The sequence below is a fragment of the Dermacentor silvarum genome, chromosome 1, assembly GCF_013339745.2.
Source record: "Dermacentor silvarum isolate Dsil-2018 chromosome 1, BIME_Dsil_1.4, whole genome shotgun sequence".
NCBI lineage: Eukaryota > Metazoa > Arthropoda > Arachnida > Ixodida > Ixodidae > Dermacentor > Dermacentor silvarum.
The window spans coordinates 47,158,700-47,183,499 of record NC_051154.1 but is presented as its reverse complement, the minus strand read 5'-3'; the positions used below and the strand labels follow the sequence as shown (position 1 = coordinate 47,183,499).

Sequence of the window (24,800 nt, the reverse complement as noted above, 5' to 3'; positions counted from 1 at the left end):
ACGCCGCGGTGCTCGCTGTGCATGTTCGCGGCGTCTCTTCTTTATATGTGTACCACTATGCGCTTTCCATGTTGCACAATGGGCGTCGCACCGTCGAGATCAAGGTAGCGTCCGCGACTGCGTTCACGCGCTTTCCGTTTGTGCTTCGACGCCGCGGTGCTCGCTGTGCATGTTCATGGCGGTATACGCTTGCGCGTAACTCGCATTCACGAAGTGAAACGTCACTAACTTTTTTTACGTGTGCGTTTTTGCACTATTGTTCTGGGCCCACTGAAGATGTGCCCGTTCGCGTACCTGCCTTGTTATACCTTAGACCATATGGTCGCTTAGCGCAAATAATAAAGGAGGGACGGGGTCAAGGGGAGCGCCCTTAGTTATACTATCGCAGATTGCCTTGACAGTGTATACGGATCGTACTGCAGTGTCCTTACATGATGTCCACTGAGTCGACATGCCTTATACCTGAGTCACACGGGCACATTTGGAAGGCCTTCCAGTCGACGGCCTTCGAAATACCACAACTCTATCGACTCAAAGGAGTTATCGCGCTGCTACACGGCACTTTTAAAAGGCAGTTGAGTAGTTCAGGCGTTTCTCGCAAAATTGTGTGACGCTGCGGATCTGTATTTTTTGTTTTCGTGTCACCAAAAGTTAAACAACATTAAAACCACTTAAAAGCACTATAATTTCTTTTATATTTGTTTATACGGCGTAATGGCGGCGATATGACGGCAGCCGGCAGCACATGGAGTAGAGGAAGAGTGTACGAACACAAGCACGTCGCTTGTCGAGAGTATGTGCAGTTCGCACATATCAAGTGGCAAAAATAGCTTATTGAATAATTAATAACACTCATATATAGTATTCTTAGAGCATTTTGGTTTGATTTGTTCTTTCTAACCGTGAGTACGAGCACACTGTGAACGAGAGGGCATGTTCGTGCTGTTTCCGCTTCCGTTGCTCAAAGGCCATCGAGATTTCGATAGAGTTGTAGGGTGCTCCGTTGACTCGATAGACTATTGACTCGACGGCCTTCGAAACCGCCCGTGTAGCAGCTCTAACTTGACCTTTCAGTCAACTGACTATCGGTTGGAAGGCCTTCCAAACGCCCGTGTGACACGGGTATTAAACACTGACTGGCTTCAAGTCTGGAATTGAAACATGTGCCATTGAGTAAATAATTAAAAACCAAGTTAGTGAATTATAGTGAACTAGAACGTTAATCGGTTATTATGACACAATTTGTGATGTCCGCCGGTATGAATAATGGGTTACTGAAGAAATAATCTCTTTATCAGTACTGCACCATTTTTTGAGAACTACTTGCTTCGATGAAATACCACGGAATACTAACTGGAATGCCAGTGAACATTCGTGCTTATTTCTGGTGCTACAAAGAAAGAAAGAAAAAATTGCTGAGCAGCCAGACACCACGCTACTTCAATTCTCTAATTTGCGTATCACCTTCAAAGCAGATAAGTTCAAACTGTATCGGAGAGACGTCGACTGCTTAACAATGTCAGCCTTTCGAATGTGCGGTGCGCACTCCGTCTCGGCGGTTGCACCGTGCTACACAAATGCTGTGTAACGCAACGCAGCGTAACGTACCCGAGCGTGGCGTGGTGGCATAGCGCGCATCGAAGCGTACTGGACAACACGTTAGTTAGCAGGCCCCACGGGTTCACATGATTGAAAGGCAAGCCAGGCTGTGAGAGATTGTCCTCCCGTTTCATCAGGCACCGAGGAGAGCACCGGCCGAGCGCATTGTGCACGCACCGCTCGGGAGTGCCCCGAGGCGAGCTGCAGCGGCGGCGGCGTGCGCGTTATTACTCGGCGGGGTTGTACGCGTGATGCCGCATCGAGTCGCGCGACAGAAGGACGCGCGCACGCCCAGGGGCGCGCAGGATTTCCTGCCCGCCCCTAATGAAGCGCGCTAGCTCTGTAGCTGAGGGTTGCACAACCAATAATCGCGCCGCGGCGGGCAGCCGTGTGTCTGCTGCTGCTGCGTGTGTGCTGCGCGCATGGGTCGGCGCTCCGCCGTCCGGGGCCGACCATTTAATTGGAAACTGGCGCCAGTTGAGGATGTTTACAAGCGGCTCCCCGCAGCAGCAGCTGGTCTCGTGCCCACTGACGGCGGTGACGATGACGACGACGCGGGGCACCACCTGACCCTTTCGCCCCGTCCCAGGTACCGTTGGGCCGCGGCAGAGAAGGCGCGCGCGCATAAAGTATAGCTAGCTGGGCCGCTGCGCGTGCACTGCCCGACGCGCGTCGTTCTGCGCAACGCAAGCGCGTGGTGGCGCGCCGAGTTGCGTTTGGACACATGCGAGCCGCTTGCGCGTGTGTACTCTCGCTTTCTGCGAAATTCTCAAGGCGAGTTTTTTTTTTTTGTCGGTATCAGAAAGGCTCTCGCTACGGGGAGCTCACATTTCTTTTCCATTTTTTATTTTTGTTTTACAAAGGAGGGCAACTTCTTTTATCAACCTTTGCGTACGATATAATCTTTTCTGTCACTATAAGATTCTATGTGGGGAAGCAGATACATTTAATCCATGAACGAAACGCGCAATTTCCGAATCTGAAAGAACTAGGTTACGCTCACTATTAAATCTGTCGTCTGCGAAGCAACGGCAGTACGTTAACTGGTTCGGTTAATTTCATGTCTGACTTGAGCGGTCGGCCAAAGATGGACACTGCTGAACCTACCTAGACGTTTCCGTTGCTTGAATAGCGTTCGCTCTTACCTGGTCTATGCGCAGAGATAAGCGCGCTGCGCGTACACTTCTTCCTGATTATTATTTAGTTGCTCGTTTCAGAGAAAATGAATTGCATGATTTGCTTACGTTATGTAGAGGAGGCGCAGCCTATACTTGGCGATAAGGACTCATCAAGTTCATGTATTTTAAATATGTCAGAGATTTCGCGGTAGAGTAACTGGAATGAGCGGTTGTGAAGATAGTAGCATTCGTTTTCTTTTTCTTTGACTCCAACGTTTAGGTGCCTTACAGGGCAGACACCTGCAGTGACGGAAAGAGAGATAGAGACAGAAAAGAAAGCTTTCGCATATGTTTGCGAATTCAAGCAAGTCGAAGACTAAAAAAAAGTTATGCAGATCCCTCGTAATCTGTAAATTGAAGTTATGCTAAGCATTTTGCAGGTAGCTGGCTATGGCATCGACCCTGCGGCGGCGATCCTCGACCGGCTCTTTGACTCTCTAGACGACTTCGAGCAGGCGCTCATTGTGGAGTTCGGACTTCTAAGGGCCAGCATTGCCTAGCTGCTCGATCATTGCGAACACATTCCCCTTCCTCTGTGCCAATTACTACCCACTAGTACGCCATCCTCTAGCTGCTCTGAGGAATGCAATGTCCGAGTTGACGCATTTCTCGACGTAGCTGAGGTCTTCCAAGAGCTTATTTTTGAGCGTCACGAGCCGGTTGGCGTGCAGGGGGGTGGCAAACTTACCTTTGAATCGCTGTTCGTACGGAGGCAACCACCACCACCCGGGGGTTGCTATATCTGACATATATGTTCCTGTATAAGCCGGTGCTCTTAGACGTCGGCCTCCGGCTGCGCATTCCGGCAGCCTGGTCATACGGCAACCTCACAACTGCGTTACAGGCTGCGTTGATGGTTCTTCTTGATAGTGATCGTTAAGTGAGGGGTAAGTGCAAAAAAAAAAAAATAGAACGCGTCATGACATTTGCTTTCTTCCTATAAGCGCAACGTCTCATAGCTGGCGAGATGGAGCGATCAAGGGAGCGACACAGCGTCACGAGCGTCGAAAACCTCAGCGCGGGCCACATGTGTACCTAACTTTCACAGTCAATCTGGATCCACTATGGAGGTAGTGTCACGGCAAACCGTGATGGAGTGACCGGACAAACCCGTGAACGAGCTTGTCGGACCAAATAAGAGAGAGAGAGAGAGAATGCAGAGGCCGCGCGCGCTTCACTTCAATTGGCCCTGAGCCATGCTCCCTCAAGGGCTGCAGAAGATAGCGCCAACCTTTCCTTTTCTCATACCGAACCACTTTCCTTTACTCCAACGCCGCCGCGCACGTGCATGGAACGTGCAAAATGCGCGGTTCCGGGACGAAGCGGGAGCGCCCGTCCGCGTCGGGAGGTGCCGTCCCAATCCTGACAATCGAGGAGCGCGTCATGCTGCCCCAGCGGCCCTATAGTCATATTGCAGCGTGCCGGGTCCGCGCTATCGCGGAAACCGGTCAGCGGTCCCGACCGTTGGTCAGCTGGCGGCCCGAGAATCCGGGAGCGCCGCAGGGACAGCGCCCTCCCAGGTGGCGCAGTACCGGCTTCCAGCGGGTCAAGGATTGCCGCCGCGCGCCTGCTTTATGAATTATTCGCGCTGTACCGCTCACGCGTGTGAGGATCGCCTCGGTATGTTCGCGCGCCTGCGCCAGCGGCGTCAACCACGGAGACGCGCGCCGGATGCAGGAGGACGCGAAGGAGCCGCAGTAAAAGGGGCTCACGCTGATGCGCGCGCTCGCTCGCTATATGACGTTGAAAAATTGCACTCTGTCGGGGGGCAGAGAAAAGGATTTTGCGCGCAACATCAACGCGATTTGAAGACCTCGCACAGTTGGCGTACGAGGACTTATTTGGCTAGAAAGACCACAGGTACGTGTGCGCCGTGCAAGCAAAACAGGGTAGTCCTCGGGGAAATTTATATCAGGGACTGGACCAGAGAAACTATTTCGTGTAAATAGAAAGTTTTAGAAATGGCAGACACAAGCTGCCTAGCATCCCCAAGTCAGTGCCTTTACGCAAGGCGCGCAGAACTCGGGGGTTCTTTTGCGCATTGGATCGACGGCGTCCGCTAACTTCAGGTCATATATATTTCTACAATTCCGTATATGTGGAGATTTAGACATGGACGCAATCGACTTGCTTTCCGTTTCTTGAGTCTCAGCTCTTTGAGTCTCAGTAACGCCTAAGCAGAGATTGGATTCTTGCAAGCGCAGAGCTGCTTGAAAAAATATATCAGTCGAGCCACTCGACGTAAATAACGAATATTAAATTAACAATAAATCATTGCTCTTATCGAGATCGGTTTTCTATGCGGTTTGGCGTACCCTAATGTCGGCTGTCTGGGCGGCATGCGTCTGAAAGACAATTACGGTAAGCTCTGCCTCATTGGCCATTATTATCTTAACCCACAATTTTCCTCCTGCGGCCGTAGCGTGGTGCAAGTGCACAACGCTAACGCAAGAAGGCGTCCGCGCAGCGCCAACCGCGGGCTACCCCGAGAACGCTATATAAGCGGTCACTGGTTGGGTATCTTATAAGCTCGTATCCCCTGTTCTAAACGTGCCTAATGACTACAGCGGCGCGGCGCGTACGTTGTTGGCGTGATCGGCCACTCGACGTGGCGAATGACAAGAAGGGTACAAGAACAAAATCAGCCGCTGTCCTCTGCTCGCACTGCGAAGGCCTATCTATATACGCCAAGTATTACGCTCTGGTCTCGGCGGTTGCGCCCAGGTGGTCCAAAACCTACGTCGTCTCCTCGACTGGTGACCGAGCGCGTGACGGCGGTGGCAACCGATGGCTCCGTAGGGAGTCCCTAAGTGTCCTGCATGTCTTCCAGGCGGGCAGCAATCACTCTGGCCGCCTCGAAGGCGTAGCGCAGTAGCGGCAGGACACCCCCGCGCAGGGCTTCTGTCCGGTCGGGACGGAAACAGCCTCGAGTGTTGAAACAGACCGCTGTCAGCGCTAGCGGGCGAGTGGGCGCGCAGTGTTGTGCCATAGCACCTGCCATCATCGCCACCCGTCCCTCTGGGTCCTGCCGACTAGTCGCCAACGGGACGTGGCGACACAATGCGACGCGGGTGCCTCAGCAACCGCCCCGTCTTGATCCGGTCAACGAGTCGCCAAGGGGACGCGACGACACAATACGGCGCGGGGGGACCTCGGCAACTGCCCCGTCTGTGTCCTGCCGACGTGCAAGCAGCCCCGGCCATCATCGCCACCTCGGGGTCCTGTCGACGAGTCGCCAGGGGGACGCGACGACACAATGCGACGCGAGTGACGTCAGCAACCGTCCCCTCTTCCTCCTGTCGAAGAGGAGCCGCCGCCAAGGGGATTTAAGGAGGAACTGGCCCATTGTTAAGCGAGAGAGTCGCCACCGGCCGCCCCGTCGGTCTGGTGCGCTCTTACCAGCTCTTACTGCTTTGACCAGCTATCCCCAGCTAATGGCAGCTATTACCAGCTATTATCTGCTATTACTGCTATTTCTGTACATATTTGTACATATTGTATAAAGCTTTCGTCTCCTCTTCGCCTGCTTCAAGACTCCGTCTCTCGTCCCCAACCCCGAGTCGCAATAGTGGATGGCAGCTATGGGATTGAACCAGTATCTCAATAGTGGATGGCAGCTATGGGATTGACGAACCAGTATCTGAACAGCGGATGGCAAGCTGCGAGATACGAGGACCGAAGACGCCTGCTACACCGCTCGATGGCAGCTACCAGATCGACCGGCGTCAACCACTTTGGCTGGGTGAGTGCCCGATGTTTGCTTTTCATGTCGCCAGACCTCTCTAGCACAGGCAGATGTTAGTAGAGTGTTTTGCTTTTGGTAGACTATGATTTATTAATTTGCCTTCTTTAAATAGTGGATTCTAGTTTGAAGTAAGGTAAATTTTGTGGGCAGCAACACGAGGAACGAGATCGCGATGGAGGAATTCCAAGTTCAGGACCTCATTCAAATTTGCGAGGAGTTAGGCATTTCCGCCGGCTCCGAAAAGGCAAGGAAAGCGATTCTCGACGTGATGCGAGCGGAGGATGTGACGACCGAGGAAGCCGAAGAGGCTTGGGAGATGATTGTTGAACGAAAGCTGGAGACAAAAGAACGCGAGAGACGTGAGAGGCGCGAGCTAGAAGCGAAAGAGCACGTAGGTCCCGAGGAAAAGGCAAGGCGAGAGAGCCGTCGACAGAATCAAACATGGATATGGCGCACAGCACGATATCATCTCCACACCTTCAGGGCGGGCGAGAATATGGTTAAATTTCTTGCTGATTTTGAAAAGGTTTGCGAGAAAGAAGGTGTCAACCGGGATTTCTGGTCCGAGCGGTTGATCCTGTTGCTTCCTCGTAAACTCTCGTGTGTTCTGGAACAGCTGCTTGATGCAGAGAAGCCGGACTACGATGAAGCTAAGAAGGCTTTGTTGAGTCATTTTGATGTCGTAAGTCAGGCCGACTGCCAGGACCAATTTGATAGCCACAATGCCGAGCCTGTCGAGGAGAGACCGCGTACTGAGATGGCTACTAGCTCGGTGCGCCAGGGAAATGCTATGGTGCAGCAATCGGTGCACACGCTTATCGACGAGCGCGAACACATTGTTGCGCCGCTGTCTAAAGAAGCCGCTTTGGAAATTGTGGCCGACGATGAAGGCCAGAGAGAAATTCTGCGCCCTTTTGAGGGCAGCGACACAATCAGGCTAGTCAACGATAGACCGCAGGGCGAGCCGGCTAGCTCAGATGGCGTCGGATGCAGTCATGTTCTGTCAGAGGTACAGACATCTAGCGACGACCACGAGCCTAGCTTGGTCTTGCCGCCCCTAGCGATATCGTTGCGTAGAGAAGGCAGCGTACCTGCAAGGACGAGTGCCGAGACCGCGAGCTTTGCGAGCCGCGCCGAGGGCAAACGACGAAGGCGCAAGCCGAGAAAGTCGAACTCGGGCGGCGATACGAGCCAGGTCAAGCGCGCCAACCGCCAACACGTTGAGAAAAAGCGAAATAGGCTAAATCCGAAAGTTAAGCGGCTGCTCAGATCTGTAATAGGCGTGACGCGCGTTTGTAAAGAAAGGATTTCGCGGAAATTCAGACGCCGCAAATGCCGCCGGTTCTCAGTGATATGCTCGAAAGTCTGCTTCAATGGCCGCTCCCTTCCTGGGGGAAGGAAAGGCGACGGCTTAGCGGACAAAGGGACCGCGCGCACGCGGGTCCGTGGATGCGCCGCTCCCCGAGTGTTTGGAGGCAGCAGTTTGAAAGTCACGGCTACGGGCAAATCATCCTTGTTCTGGTGTCGCGAGTGGACAACTCGTAGACCCGAGAATGGTCGACCGGCTCGAGCGCGTCTCAAAGGGTGTGGTTGTGAGCACCAAGTGATTGCGAACGTGCCATGGTAGTTTGAAAGCCCATTCTGTTAATTGTACTTTTAGTGATCATTTTGTTCTGTGTTTTCTTGCGATAAAGTTGAGTCGCGTGTTGAGCGTAGGAAAGGGTGGATAGGCCAAGAGCGCATTTTTTAAGGCTTTGGTCCTTTCTTTTCGCGAGACACCGACATTTTTTAATTTGTTGATCATTAGTTTACTGAGACCTGATTGCTGAACGCTCAAGTAGAGAAAGCGTCAGTGTTTTCACGTTTTGTTGTTTTTACGTTTACCTAGGCTAGACAAAGACTAAATGCTTAATTTAGATTATGACTTGTTTTTGTATTGTACGCGTTAGTTATAAGTGTAAGTGTAGAATTTTGATTCACTTTTGGTTTCGTGTCATTAGTGTGAGTTTTAGTATTTGTTTTTTGTTTTTTTTGTTTTTTTGTTAGGACCGCTTCTGTGCTTTAAAAATGTGGTGCTCATTTTGCCGAGCGCATTTTGACAGCACTAAGTGGAGGGCTATTTCTTTATGCGGTGACAGTTGTCGGATTTCATTAAGCACTTTTGCGAAGTGGCGCCCAAGCGCAAAGATTAGCGGCGCTCAGCCTTTGCGTCACGGCTTTCGGGGGCAAAATTAAGTCATCTTCGGCAACCTTGATATTTGCCAACCTGCTTGCATTACGGTTAAGAATCGCTTACAAAGCAATTCTGATTTGATTATAACCCTCACGCATTGACAATTAAAGAAAAAAAAAAGGTCCGTATCTAGAATTTCTCTCTCAGATACGTGTCTCGTGTTGTTCGGGATTTTTTGTTGTTGTTGTTTTATTTTGTTTTGTTTTGTTTAGCGTAGCCAGATCTCGAAAAATGTTTTGTTCGATGATTTTGGTCTGGCGGTTTGGAGAGCATTCGGAGGGTGCTTGCTTTGGCCGGAGTGGTTTGGCGTTGTTGATTCTTCGTCGTTCCAGTGGACATTATCAGGACCGAGCAGCAGAAAAGACCACCGGCGGGAAAAGCGGCAGAGCCGATACCTCCAGACCATCCTAGACGTCGCCCAACCGGCGCATCCAATCTTCCGAGCTGCGTCGGACAGCTCGACCTCTGGATGCATTGTCTGGCGGCGGGGGTGCTGTTGTGCCATAGCACCTGCCATCATCGCCACCCGTCCCTCTGGGTCCTGCCGACTAGTCGCCAACGGGACGTGGCGACACAATGCGACGCGGGTGCCTCAGCAACCGCCCCGTCTTGATCCGGTCAACGAGTCGCCAAGGGGACGCGACGACACAATACGGCGCGGGGGGACCTCGGCAACTGCCCCGTCTGTGTCCTGCCGACGTGCAAGCAGCCCCGGCCATCATCGCCACCTCGGGGTCCTGTCGACGAGTCGCCAGGGGGACGCGACGACACAATGCGACGCGAGTGACGTCAGCAACCGTCCCCTCTTCCTCCTGTCGAAGAGGAGCCGCCGCCAAGGGGATTTAAGGAGGAACTGGCCCATTGTTAAGCGAGAGAGTCGCCACCGGCCGCCCCGTCGGTCTGGTGCGCTCTTACCAGCTCTTACTGCTTTGACCAGCTATCCCCAGCTAATGGCAGCTATTACCAGCTATTATCTGCTATTACTGCTATTTCTGTACATATTTGTACATATTGTATAAAGCTTTCGTCTCCTCTTCGCCTGCTTCAAGACTCCGTCTCTCGTCCCCGACCCCGAGTCGCAATAGCAGGCAGCATGGCGCCGCCGAGAAGGCATGAGCTCCTCGCCCTCCACACGTACTATACGCGCGTGTAGCGGCAGCAGCATCCCGGCTCTAGACACTCGTGGCAGCAGCAACGTGTTTGATCGCGGGCCGCGACTGAGGTGTGCTTGCCGAGGCAGCCTGCCAAGGATTGAAACAAGGCAGAGAACCGCGAGGCAAACCGGTTCCCTCGGACGCGTCGATTAAGAGAAGTTCGGAAGCTCGTATAACACACACGCGGGGGCATTTGGCAACTTTGGTTTTCTCACTGACACCTCCGGGGAGGGGGCCGCCCGACACCCATCCGAACGCACCCCCTCTTACGCCGATGCGCACGCGTCAGCGCCTCCTCGTGCTCAACCGCGCGTCGCTCCCACGCACTGCGACGCCGGGCTTAACACGGTCCGTTTTAAAGCGACCCCACCAGCTGTCGACAAAGTAGCGAGACAGGTCGTGTCGACAAGGGCAGCGCGGCGAGAGATGGGCCACTTCTCGATTTCGAAAGATTCGGCCTGCTCGGGGTTTCCCTTGCCTTCGGTTCTCTTAGCAGACGGTATACGCCCACGCTCGAAAGAGTAAACAAAACTTCACCCTTCAAAGATTCGCCGGTAACGCAACCGATGACAACTGAATGTGGTGCAACTCGTGAAGATCGTCGAAGGTTGGTTTTCTTGCGTATCACGGCTTGCAAGGTCAACCCATGGGCAGAGTACCTTTTTTGTTTATTTTTTGTTTTTTTTTTGTTTTTCTTTGGTCATAAAGAAATGCGCGAGGTCACGCGCACACACACATCTGTGCTGTCATACACGTTTACGAGCATACATATAACGAACGAGGTAAGGACGGCGCTGCTCGTTTTCTTCGTCGTCTAAATGTATTAGGCAACCGTTAAACGTATAATGACGCTTGGTCTAACTGGCCAAGGCATGGACGTTGCTTAACTATAGTTCGTCGTACACGTATCGACGAACTCGGTAAGTGCCGGCTTCACTTCCAGCGGTACTTCTTGTTTTCATTTTTACTTCGAATAAACACTATTCTGTTGGCCGGCCTTCATAGATGACACGACCGTGCAGGATGGGTACGTCGCCACGCTCATGCTTCAGAACACCACCACTCGCATAACATACGTAGCATCGCTTGAACGCACTCTCACGCGAACACGCCGTAGCCTGAGGCTTCAGATGCCCTTACTCCTTTCTTTTTCACAAGGCTCGCTGGCAGCCGCAGTGGACGCGTCGAGAATGCGGATGTAGCCGCTCGCCTTTCACCATTGGGGATAGGCATATGTACGTCGCGATATATGTATATCGAATATGTATATTGCTAATGGTGCGCGATATATGTACGTATATCTATATAAAATGTGAGAGAGAGCGCGCGCGCCCGATCGACCGAGATTCGAGCACGGCGGCGGGCAACCTCGCTCGCGTTCGCCCGCGACCCTGCGACCCTGACAGCGAGGAAGGAAGGTCACTGGACGCTGCACGCAACGCATCCTGCGGGCCGGCTGCCAAATGCCCCACGCGCACGGGGCGAGGAGAAGAGGGGCTGCGCGCCGAGGGCCGTGAAACTTCGCACCTCGACCGAGAGCGCGCACGCACAAGCAAGGCCCACGGTGACGTCCCGAGCTCCCTCCCTGCAACCACCGCGGGTTCGTGCGTGCGCAGAGTGACAGACAGCCTGGTGCCGTGACGGCGCTCGTGCCAACGCCGATCGAGCCTTCCTACTACGTCAGTGTGGTCGCGACAGGCAACAAAGAGGCCGCCGCCGATTTATTTACGATCCCGACGCCCCCCCCCCCCCCCCCCCCCCCCCCCCCCCCCCCAAGGTTATTAAGAATAGCCGTACAAAGGGAGCGACCCGCTGATTGCCATCCCCACACGGCGCGCCAAAACTCAAGTTCAGCCGGATAGCGTATCACAATGGGGAACTACAGATCTTGACGTCAGCCTGCGCAAATCGGTGTGCGGAGCTTGCATTGACGCTGTCGCGCGCGGCTGCCCGGCGAGCGGGTGTTCGCCGTTCTCCCCGCGCAGGCACCGGGATAATGCAGAGATTGCACTCAAATTCTTTTGCTTTTCGCGCTTCGTCAGTGGTCCGAGCAGCGTACCACCTATTCGTTATCGACAGGATCGGCCGGCCGTGAGTGGTGTGATGATTAGAAATATGTAACTGGACCTAAATAAAGTTATTTCACTCACTCACTCACTCACTCACCCCGAGCGAAAGGAACCGTTATAGTATACCAGCACATGCAGGCCACTCAGCGGCGGCTTGACTCGATATCCTTCCGTTAATACGTTACAGCGCTTTGTGGTGATTTGTGATGATTTGCAAATATTTTTAAGCATGCGCGATCGCGTTGTAGGGAATACGCGCACCCTTTGTGCATACATTTACAATTGTCAGGCTCCCTTCTGGCAGTGGTTGAACGGCATGTACATAACCATTGGCGTTACAATAGTTTTCTGGGGCCCAATTCACAAAGCTTTTCGTTCTTAAGAGTTGTTCGCCATTGACGGGGCCGTCTTCGCTAATAATATGTCGAACGTCGTGATTGGCAGACACCATACCCTTACGAACCGCTTGAAGGTAAAAAACAAAATTTGTGAATATGCGCCAAGTTCTTATATTCCATATAATACTATTACAAAGCCTTCAGTGTATCTGTAGGAGCAAGATCTGCACGGGAGAGGGTAAGAAAACCACCTTATTTCTTTCTATATCTTAACGAAGTCCTCCCCCCATAAAGCTACGTAGAGATTAGGGAGTGTTCATTATCCCAAGTTTTACATCGTATTTCGCGCAATCTCGTCTTTGCCATCGAATTATGTATGCGGGACCGGTATAATACAGCCATATTTTTTCGTTAGATGTCCCTTCATTATTATAATCTGGTGACAATGCGGGTACTCATCATTTTGGTGATAACGTAGCTGGGTGTGCGCCGCTCGGGCCGGGCTATTGACTATGTTAAAGCAAAAAAGGATTAGGATTGTCACATTATTTCAGTCCAGCTGCGTTTTGGATCGAACACCGAGAAAGCCCTTCTTGAACAGAAAGCTAAGCTGACGTGAGTGTCACTAACGCATTTGTGCAGATATTTTGAGGAAAGGGCTTCGGATAAGAAGTATAAGGCGACCGGGTAGAATTAGCTTAATGATACAAGCCCCTCGCCATTTATCCAGAACAATCCTATTCAGAGCAAATTCATGCCTTTGCTTTGCAGGTAGGAAACCATGTGAAAAACCTGCACACCACCTTACGGCCGAAATACAGGTCTACACGTGGGCAGGTCCTTCCGTTACGAAGGTATACTTTGACCCATAGCCGACCAAGCCAAGCCTGAGACAAAGGAGAGTCGGTTCGCCAGAGCCCTCCCGCGACGGCCGAAACGGGTACGGACTCTCGGGTAAACACATCCAATCACGGTCGCTCTTATCTGTGCGCTTTCTCCTGCATGTTTTCTTGCAGCACGGCACTGCGTGCCGAACAAACTGTACGCGCAATCAGCTGTGTCCGCCAGTCATTCTGGCCAAAACAAGATCCTGCACTCTCATGTTTGCATCTACAATGTATATAGCTTAAACAGAACGAGATTACACACATAACTTGGCTGTGGGCAAGAGAACGGTGAAACAATTTGGTGCAAGAACGTGACGGCTTTCTTAAGTGCTCCAAAGTATGCTATAGGTGTTATCCGGTGCCTGCATATTGTGGAAGTCTGGGCCATAGACTTTGCGAAAGTACACCGATCCTCGCGTGCTGTTGCCACTGTGAACGAGGTTTCCTATTTTCGGTTTAGGTTATACTGACGTGACCGAAGTCGCAACACGCTGCGATAACGAGAAGCCAGAAGACTATGGCCAGCGTCAAGACCGAATTCTCCACCTTTGTCGCGTAATTGTTCTCATTCCGCTGGCTAATACGACAACAAAGGAGATGCGAAAAGATGGAGAAATAAGTAGAGCGAATGGTAGAGTAGTTATAAGCACAATCTGCATAAAAAAGTAATTAAGTATAGAGAGAGAGAGAGATCCACAGGAACTCCCGCACATTGAGATACAGTGCGTGATATCTCGAACACTATACGCATCTACTTCTCTCAAAGCTTTTGTTCGACACAATGCGTGCCACGCAGATATAGTTAAAATAAAAAGGGAAGGAATTTCCGCCGCCTTTGGGGCGGAAAAAAAAAAGAAAAGAAAATAACGAAGAACAGAGAGTATAGCTGGGCAGCGGCAGGGCGCTTTTAGAAAGAAATCATGATGCAGGTAGGTCGGCGGGCAGAATTTCAATGGGCGTAGCTTTTACGCTCGTTTTTTCCAAACAGTGATAGGAGCCAGATTTCAGGTTATTCATCGTAGAACACTGCATCTCTTGAATGCAGGCATCTCGCTCGCGTTCCTCATCCTGCACTCTGGACGTTCGTAGCAGACAGTCGCTGCTGTGATAGTTCCTGGACAAATATTCTTTTGCCGCGCGCTGACATAACGAAATACAGAGACGATTGCAGATGATGTACATTGCTTGAGATCCACAAAAAAAAAAGAAACCAATTAAATAAAATGAGGCCTACAAAAACCTTTAGTCATGCAGCTTGCGTATGACGACGAGTCCCGTGACTCCGAGCGCAACAAGCGCCTACGGGATCTCTCGCCGTATACGCGTGGTGGCTGCTCACCACGGTTGCCTTCGCCGATGGAAACGCGCCTGCAACCGAGCGAAGCCCCACGATGAGGGAAGACAGCGTGCGGGACCGGGATCGGGCCCGCGAACCGCCGAGGGGAAGGCGGCCGCGGAACGTTTGTTCGCGACCCGCCACGAGACCCCGACTTGGCTCCTGGCGGGGCTCTAAATCATGGCCTCTCGGCGACGAACACGTGCACTGTTCCATACAGGCAACGGGCGCGCGAGACAATGCCCCGGCCGCAGCCAGCTCGCCGGTCAAAGTAGGCAAACATGCCCACGCTGCCGCTGCGCCGGCCCCCGGGACCGCCGCCGCGTACGGAAATTGGAGCTCCACGCAAGGCGCTCGCGCGGCCAGCGCGTCCAGTGACGCGCGCGCGCGCGTCGAGAGGCAAGTGACCTCCCCGCTGACTTCGTTTGGCGCCGCTGCCGTCGTCGACCCCCCCTCTTTCTCCTCCGCGGTGCCTTCCAGGGGCCCTTCGGCAACACTCGCGACCTCCTCTGCTGCAGCAAAGAAAGCCAGTGTACTTCACTCCCCAATCACGGGATGTACTCGCTAAACGTCGCGGCTCGCAGCGCTCAGCTATAGGCAACGGCGTGAGCCCCAGAATCACACGTGTGCTGACGGCTGCGCAGCGAAGGAGAGAAAGCGGAAATTCTCCGCTTATCTGCAGACATGCCTTACGAAAATAAAAGACGGAAAAGAAAAGCTGCTCGCATTAATTGAAAGCGCCCGTCCTGTCGCACTCGAAAATTCTTCGCAGCAAGCGCAGTAATATCAGGTCTGAAACAGGAATCCCTTCCTCTCCGGAACAGCTGCCAGAACCCTTATAGCATCGTCGGAGTTAAACTGTTGCAAAAGCTTCTTCGCGCAGAAGCCCTGAGCGTTGTGTCGGATGCGGGAGCTCAGTGAATGCACTCAACAGACCGATAAGTTGTTCTCGACTTGTCGGAGCCAAATTAAAACGCTGGCATAGCTCTATATCGTTTATTCGCATCAACAGAGAAGTCGACAGTGCGAGTAGGATACAGGAAAACGAGCGCAATACATAAAATATTACACAGCGAACTATACTGCTGCTACGCTTTGCCTCATATAAAGTAACCGATAATTTCCCCTGCCGGGTTTCCTGTACAGCTCCTCTACAGAGGGACGTACAATACTCTATAGTACGGACATACTAATCATGGTTAAACTGAACCCTACAGGCTACAGTGTGTGGCTACAGCTACAGTGGATTGGTCGCGCGACCGAGGTGTTGGCTGACCCGCGGTCACCGCCCGCGCTCCCCCACCGGTGTATACCGGATGGGGCGCACATCTCCTCCGGGCGGCGCTCTGTTTTTAGTTTATTCGAGCCACTAAGGTTTAACGAGACACGCAGAAACTGCGGGACAGACATGCTCCATTCACGGGGACGCCCCTTTCACGCGGCTTCTTAAACGCGCACCTTTATCACTCGTAAATCTCGCGTTTACTGTAGCCATAAACTCCGCAGGCTCGCGTGTACGCGTATGTATATATACGCACCATTACGCGCTCGGTGCATGCACCAAGCTTTAAGATGTTTCGGCAGCCGCGCTATGGGCACGCGACTTACAACAACCTGCACAAACAGGCCGGAAAGTGAGCCAATTCTTCAAGGGCATCGCACCGCGCCGCCACAGGCCTCGGAGCTCCAGCTGCGATGGCAACGACCTCCCCTTTTTTCCACAAACCGTGTTCCCTGCATGGGCGTCGGCGGCCGACGCACGGGCGAACGACCGAGTTCCTCCTTTGTTTATACGATCCAGTCGCCGCGTATCCCGACAATTAGAAAACGTATGTAAACAAGCTTGGAAAACGCACCGTCAGGATTGACGTCGATATACAGGCTGAAGTGCGAGTGAGTGACCCGATACCGTGCGCGCCCTTGGACATTGTGGTGATCGATTTTCGTTAGTGCTGCTGCTGCTGCCTCGTGTCCAATGTGCATATGCCTGTCACCTTTAGTTCCCTTTACCCCAGCGCTGGGTAGCCAGCCGGTTTGTTATACACTGGCTATAACCTCCCTGTCTTTCCCTGTCTTCTTCCTCTTCGCTCCCTAATGCCGCGCATTGCACGCTGCATACACTGTATGCGGGCGGTGCTTCGAGAGCGGCCGACCACACGGGTTACGACTCGTATGCGGCACTTTTGTCGTTGGCTTTATTTCGGTTAGCGGAACTGTTTCAGCGTTCCTTTTGATCCGGAATGTTTCTGACACAATTCCGGGCAATTTAAGAACCCCTGGAAAGGGTTGGCACTGGCACGGAGGCAAAACAGTTCTCAAACAACATCTTTGTTGTTCTGAATGGAGCAAAGGCTAATTGCCGCCTGCTGTACACAGGTTGCAAAAAACTATTAGTAACAGCATGACTTCGATACCTGCAAAGCCGTCCCGTGTTAAACATTGCAACTGTCTGCAAAAAAAAAAAAAAAAAGTTTGGGAGAGAGAGAGAGAAGCAATAGACATCTTTGGCTATAGTGCAGCAGAGTATTATTAAATGTAAAGTTATGTATGTGTGCGGTAGCATTAATAGCCCTCCTACTTGTCATTTTAACAATATTGGCTCTAGAACCTGTTAACTCATGCGGAAGTATACTTAATTATTCATATCACCGAGAACCTAACCTGCGCTCTCTAAATGCTGAGAACAGGCCTGGTTATTTAGTCAATTTTCCCCCTTTTGCTTACTCTTTTAGAAATAATTAGTGCGGTCTAAGCTAGAATATGCCGCATACATGTGGAACCCATACCACGATAACCTTATTTCTTTCTCGCTGAAGCGTGTCCAGAGTAATTCAGCACGCTTCATATTTTCAAGTTAGAACTTGGTACAGCCTTGTACAGTTCATGGACATGGTTTCCTATGTCCATGATGTCACATATATGTATATAGTGTGTTTAAAGGGCTACGTAAATTTGCTCTTGTGCACTTGGTCAAGAACACTGCGCATGCGCGGCATCGGACAGCAACTGCTTAGCACCTTATTTCATCGTCATTCCTCATCCTGCTCTACATTACTCTGCCTATCCTTGCCCCCACTCTAGAGTAGGTCATAAACATGCGGCCAACTTCTCCGCCTTAATTCTTATTAAACTTTCTTCTCTCTCTCTACAACCACACAGTCAGCATAACCTGAGTGGTAACTTCCAACGAATTCATTTCTATGCCAGTATGTGTCGTATCGCATCCAACGTCGCCATCAGTCGGAATCAACCAGACAACAATAAACATTTCAACCAGTCGTCTGCTCCTGGAACATCACAGGAATGGAATAACCTTCCCGAAGACATTAGACAGTTTTAGTTTAGCGTTAGCGTAATAGCGGGGTTACGGGAAATAGCGTTACCGTTCCGCAAACGAACTTTGCAGAAAGAGAGATAGCGTAGTTTACGTGCGGGACGCTATTCCATTACGCTTTGAATTTCGGATACATAGGGCACCCAATTCTATGTGTGTGTGCGTCCGGAGAGTACGATAAGCAGCGCAATGGAAGCGAGGAGCGCGTTGTATTTTTACTTCACATGTCCGTCGATCTGCAACGAAACAGACAAGCAGTACAAGCTGTCTACCATAGCCTCCGAAATCCTCCCATCTCAAAGGCCATATGCCATCGTCGCGCCTATCTCTCAACTTTAGCAACAGATGGCGCTCGGATCTCAGAAAAAATTTCTCTCGTTAGGCTTAGGCGCGTTCGAAACGAGAAGCGATCTCGAAAATTCCTCAAGATTAGCCATAACACTCCCTTGGCGAAGCGGCATGAGACTAAGCAAATGCCGTTTACGCAGTCATTTGCTACGAACGAAGTGAATTCTACAAAAACAACGCCAAATTCAGTTCGAAGCGGGCGGCCGGGACCGCCGCCATGTTTTACGTACACTACGTACACCACGCTAACACGGTAACGTTAACTCTGAGAAATAGCGTGCGCACGGTAAACGGTATGGGTCGGTTAGCGTTCTGCGCATGCGCACTTCGATCCCGCTATTCCGGTACGCCCGCTATTCCGGTAACCACGCTAAACTAAAACTGTCTATTACCTCCACCACCGCGAACAAACTTTTCCGTAAGTCTAACGCTGCACAATTAGGCGTAAATCTGATGTTAAGCTTGTCTCTCTTCAAGAGCCTTGATGGTAAACTAACTAACTAACTAACTAACTAACTAACTAACTAACTAACTAACTAACTAACTAACTAACTAACTAACTAACTAACTAACTAACTAACTAACTAACTGCTTAACAACAATGACAGCGGCACAGCGACGTTCGCCGATGAAATCGTCGCATGAGGTGGAACCAAAATACGGCGGCTCGTCGGGATAGATTTTTTAACGCGTGAATTTCATCGAGAAAGTCCGCTCCATGAGGGCCAGGCTTTACAAAGATCAACATCACAATCCATACACCTGGCGCCGAATTCACAAAACGTTTAGTTCGTAAGTGATCTTAGCCATGATTCGGTCTCCTTCGTTAATATAGCACATCCAGCATAATGATTGGTTGGAATTTGCTCTTACAAACAATTCTAGCGTAATTTTTTTTTTTGTGTGTGTGAATGCGGACCCTGATTCGCTCTGTCGCCTATTAAAGCTACAGCATGACGGGGTCAGAGAACGCGTAAATCGCTGTCAAAGCTGGCTTCTCCACAATAAGAGACCTTTTGGGGAGAAGCCCACTTTCAAATTTTTCATTGTTTGCTCGCGATGCACCGTCTGCTGGAAGCCATTGCACGGCACAAAAAGCGATTCATGCTCTAGTGCATTACTTGAAGTGCCCCGGTTTGAGAGACCGCTTGTAGTGCCCCTGTGCATCCTCCCACATTTCACCCAGTGCTCATTCTCTTCCTCTTTCTATTCGCCCTTTCCCTTACCCCCAGTGTAGGGTAGCAAACCGGACGCTCGTATGATTGACCTCCCTGCCTTTCCTCTCCTTGCTTTCTTTCTCTCTCTCTTTGCACGGGACTTGAACTGAGAACGACCCCGTGGTCACGGTAAGCGCAGCTTGTGGCGTGTACGAGTTCCGCATGCTGAACGCTGATGACGGCTGGAGCGTTCGGTGGGGCCGGTTAGTGGTGTGGAAAGTGGGCCGCGCTGAACACAACGCAACTAGAGCGAACTTATGTGAGGTAGCGCGGGGGCGAGTCTGAAGGTTGTCAGAAGTGTCAGAAGGCGAATCTCGGGCACCTCGAAATCTATTCAAAAGTTGCCAAACACGAGGCGAAGGTCAGAGGGGAGTGGAATGTTATAGATGACATCTAGAAGGGAGCGCTGCGCCAGATTGCATGAACCTTCTAAAGGCAGTTGACGGTCACTGGACCGTTTCATCGCATGGTGTTTAGTGTGAAGAAGCGGCAGAATATTTTGATCTTTATGAAAATAGCAAGTTGAATGCAATTCTTCGTGATACTAACCATATGAAGCCAACAGATAATGAAGCCAGCGAATGCATAGGGGAAGTTAATTGTAGTTTTAACTGAAGTGTAGAAATTATAAGCTAAAGGAAAATGAAAGCGGACGAAAAAAAAAAAAAGAAACTTGCCGCCGGTGGGAGCCGAACGTACGACACCCGCATTACGCGTGCGTTACACTACGATTGTGCTACGGCGTAGGCTGTTGCCGCGTTCACATTCTTGGATATTTATGTACAAGAACTAACCCGGGAGTGTTAGCCAGCACCAATCGTGGCTATGGCGTTGTGCGGCACGTAATGCGGAGGTTATGGGTTCGGCTTCCACCACCGGCAAGGTGTTTATTTCGTCCACTTTCGTGCACTTTCATGTCCTTTTACTTTATCATTTCTGCATTGCAATTAAAATTACAAATAACTTCCCTTATGCTTTCCTTGGCATCATTATCTGTTGGCTTCATATGGCTGTGACTAACAAAAATCGGGCCTCTCGGTTCCCCTTCTTCTCGTTCTTTGTGATAACAAATTATTTAGGCACCTGGTTGTCATTACAGACTGCGGTTGGTGCATAAGATTGTCGAACATCCTATGCGCATCAAATTCAGCCGAGAAACTACATTCCCAACATCTGCGGCTGTGTAAAAGAATTGCGAGGGGAACTTGGTCATATGAAGCTCGAGTTCGTAGCCGGCGTTGAAATTTAAGCGCAATTGTTTTCTGTCATCCACCGCGACAAACTGACGCACGGTACCGTACAATGCCGAGCGAGTGTCTTGCAAATATCGACTCGCGTACGGGCGAGCGCTTTAAGGGTTCAAATTGCGGAACCCCCCCATCCGTGCTGCGTTAGAGAAGGGGGCAGCGTACAAACAGGTATAGACGCTCTCCTCCTCGCCGTGGCATCTCCGTTTTTATCTCTAATCCCCCGCACCACGACTTAAAAGAAAGTCCCTTATGCCACGCCAGCGCGCGGCGATTGGCCCGGGCAGGGCTCGGGACACGTGCCGTACGAGCTTCGAGAGGAGCCTACACTGGACTGATGGAAGCGGCGGCTTCGCCCAATAAATCCAGCCCGATAACCCCGACGCGGCGCGGTCAACATCACCGCCGCCGCGGCAGCAGCGCGCCGCACAGGCCGGTCGTGCTGCCTCTGGGCGCCACTCGCCCGGCCGCGTGCGGGGCGCGCAACTTGGCCGTGATGTATACCGAAGTGCTTGCGAGCGGCGTCGGCCGGCGTGCCATCGCCACGACAACGGCGTCGCCAGCGCCGCGGGCGTCCGTCAGCTCTGGTATCGCGGCGGCAGCTGCATGGCAGCGGGCAGCTTCGAGGCTTAGCAGCGTCGCGGCCCAGTCTAAATACCTCGGTTGTTGACTGCTTCTCGGGGAGACCACGGGCCCTGGAAACACTTCGCCGCGTAGTGGATATCTGGACGAGAAACGCGATCGCCGCCGCGGTGGACAGCGCCGCTAGGCGTTCGCTCTGCTCGCAGGTCACGTAGTGTTGGTCACATGCGCCGCTGCTCAGTACAGAAGGGCGCCGGCTTTTAAACGCGCCGGCATTTCTGCGCATCTTTATAGAGGAGTAGACGAACCTTATGTGCTGCGCGAACTCGACAGACTCTTGCATGAAGGTGTAGAGAAGGTGAGTCCGCCCGAGAACCGGGTTCGAACCACTGATAGCGAAAAAGCTCTCGTGCTCACTTTCCAGAACGTTGAAGTGCCGAGGCGCTCTAAGAGACCCGTTCGGAGTCATCTGGGGCCACACATCTAGTGGTCTCAAAGTGTTTCGCAAAGTTGTCCGTCGACACTTACAGTTAAGGGGTCATGATGGACACTGCCTATCGAGACAAACCTTGCAAGGCAAGAGATGCTCGTATAATATGGGAAGGTATCACGGTTTGTGCTCCAGTTTTTATTACAAGCTTCTGTCGACTGTGATCTTACTCTTTGAATGCTGCGGTCCCCAAATTCATTTGCGTCAGCAAAGCGATCCGCGACTCCCTGGCAATGCGCAGCGGGGTGCAAAAAGTACAGAGAGAGAGCGTGGTGCTCATGCTTCTGCCGCATTCAAGTGCGACATACTATATTTTGAGCGATATTGAAGACTGTCATTCCGCGGCTCCTGATCGGTCGCACACAAATGTGTTTTGGCCTGCAGCACCGTGCGTGGTATAAGGCCTACTTTTCATGTCACCTGTACACATCTAACAGTTGTATCATAGCAGTTGTCGGGCATGAGACGCCAAATGGAAAAGAACACAGAGTCTTCGGCAACCCCGAATGCTCAGTGAAATATGGAGCACAGCAGTACTCGATGAATCCGCGGTGTAGGGCACATTCTCTGGCTGTGCCCAGCCCTAGAAAACGCTACACTCGCCACCAAAGAATGGTGGGAGGAATTCCTCAGAAGCGACAAGCACCACATCCAGCTCCAGGCAGTCCAGAGGGTCCACGACATCGCGACGGGACTTCGCCATGCCGGTGCCATCGTGGGCGGAGCCACCGACTTGACCTGAGGGAGCCTTCGTTTCCCCCGGGGCCGGTTTCTGAGGACCAAATAAAGTTCTTAATCGTCACTGTCAGGGCACATTCAGGCACTTCCTCGGGGACGCCCGAGGAGCAAGCGCGGGCTCAGTGAAATGCTACTCCATGCCGCTGCACTCTGAACGTCGTCGTCTCGGGCTTTGCTCTACTCTACTCTGTCTTGACGTCATGGCACTGCTAATGTGAAGAACCTGTGCCCTAGGCAAACAGCTTCGCCATCACCTGCCACAGTCGCCGTTTGTGTGCGGTCGTGCACGACACGGTGGTTAGACTGATACTTTTCCTTTCGCGTCGCGCGGTCGTTTTGATGTGATGGCTTTTATACGCATCGCAGGATGATCGTGGAAGACCCGAGTTTCAGAGAAGTCCTCGCGCGGCGACGGCGCAGGTGGCGAGTGGACACCAGCTGCCCTCAAGGCTGTGACACTCGGTGTATTTTCACCGGGATATCGTGAGTAATTTTATCGCAAGGCGGTGGTCAAGGAGACCTCACAGGTCAGCTGTTACTAATGATTTCAAGCAGAAACGCGTGGAGGCACGTTAACCACCTGAGGGCCATTTTTGTATTTTTTCCGCCAAGTACGACCCCGCGCAGGGCAGAATTTCTTTATTGCCGATTTAAAATCTTCAGACTGACCTATTTCGAAAAAAAAAAACATTTACCGAAATTTGTTTTTTTTTAGTAACCTTAAAGTGACAAAAATATTTTCCGTAGGTAATATTTTCCGTAGGCATTGTTTATTCATGAATTTAGAAGGGCTTCCATAGATACTTATAAAAAGAATTAAAAAAAGTAAATACACTGAAACGGATATATTCTTACTCGGCACTTTGGTAGTAGTCCGCATCCGAGGAATCACCACTCGACTCACTTGCAGCAGAGCAACCAGCGCGCACGCCGATAGCGTAATCGAACCGTGTATATGAACGCACGCGAGACACCTCGATGGTTTTGCGCCCGTCAGAAAAACCGAACGAATCAGAAACTTGCAGTAATCCTTCGTTCCGTCGCCAACGAGGGGCAATCAGTTTTCGCGAGCCGAGTCTCGAAAAAGGGAACGCAGGTATGGCAGCATCGTTTGTATGTACCAGCGCCCGCCTGTGAACAGATGTAATCGCACCCCTGTGAGCAACTGACGAGCGAGCATCTAGCTGTGACCCTTTGAGAGATTAGAAAACAGATAGACATCAGTTTTTACGAGCGGAACGAATGGAAACAGACCGCGAGACGAAACCAAAACTTACCGCCGCACGGCCTCGTATACGCGCGGATGCGCCAGCGGACGCTGAAACGCCAGCGTAAAACAGCCGTGGAATGAAAACCAAGAGACTATGGAGCAAGAACAAAAATTTAAAACACAGGGTGGCAGCACTTGCTCGGCAACAAAGAGTTGAAAAATTGCCACGTTTTTCAAACGTATACAGGCGGTGCCGTAAATATACGGCATCCGCCATTTGGGACTTGTTCGCGGCGCCGGACATTTACGGAATTGACCCTCAAAGGGATAAGAGAGACTTGAACGCAATTCATATATGAGCACGAGGAAGGCTTGCAGTAGAAATAGATAATAAATTATGTGCAGAATAATCGCAGCAGTATAGTGAAAATAGTACTATAATAGGTTCTAAGTGCGCCGAAATCTCGAAAATAGCGCCTAGCGTTTGCGTTTTACACACTTAAAGCGTTTGGGGCTTGTTGAACACGCGATGTTGGGATCATTACTGCGCCTCTGGCATGGTTATGATACTGATCGGCCAACATTTTTCAGCGCTTTTGCGTCTAGTCTTTGAGATCGTACACAGGGGGCGCTAGGAAATTTTACCATTACCTGAAATACTCCTGCCGTAGGCGCGTGTGGGCGCGTCCTATTCAATTCTAGCTGAAGTACTTAACAGTCAGCAGGGGTCTCCCAACACGCAGATGCCTGTCAATTCAGTTTTCAGACAAACGTGGCATGTCCGTTCTGTGACACTCTGCATCTATATACAGGAAAAACAAAGACTACTTACCTTCGCAGTAAGGACAACATTGTCCTTCCGGTGGGTTCCGAGGATTCTTGCAATTCACGTGGCAGTATATTCTTGACTCAGTTATGACACCGGACTGAAAATAGAGCAGATACAGAGAATATAGAAAGCACGCGTAACGGCAAGTCCTGTAAACAAGCGTTATAAGACATGGTATAATTTGCGGGCATGTTTATGCCACTCACCAAAATGTGCTTTGTAAACATCAGCGACACACTTTCTTTATTGCGCATCACTGTCCGCCT

General features: G+C 51.4%; 1 protein-coding gene across 2 annotated transcripts in view; it reads right to left on the bottom strand.

The window, feature by feature from the left end:
• LOC119462234 (BMP-binding endothelial regulator protein) overlaps positions 1-24,800 on the bottom strand; it is a 222,450-nt gene that overhangs the window by 76,189 nt on the left and 121,461 nt on the right. For both annotated transcript variants that reach the window (XM_037723583.2, XM_037723590.2), the window contains one exon: positions 24,538-24,631. In XM_037723583.2, the coding sequence (XP_037579511.1) occupies positions 24,538-24,631 (94 nt within the window). The remainder of the gene's footprint in view (positions 1-24,537; positions 24,632-24,800) is intronic.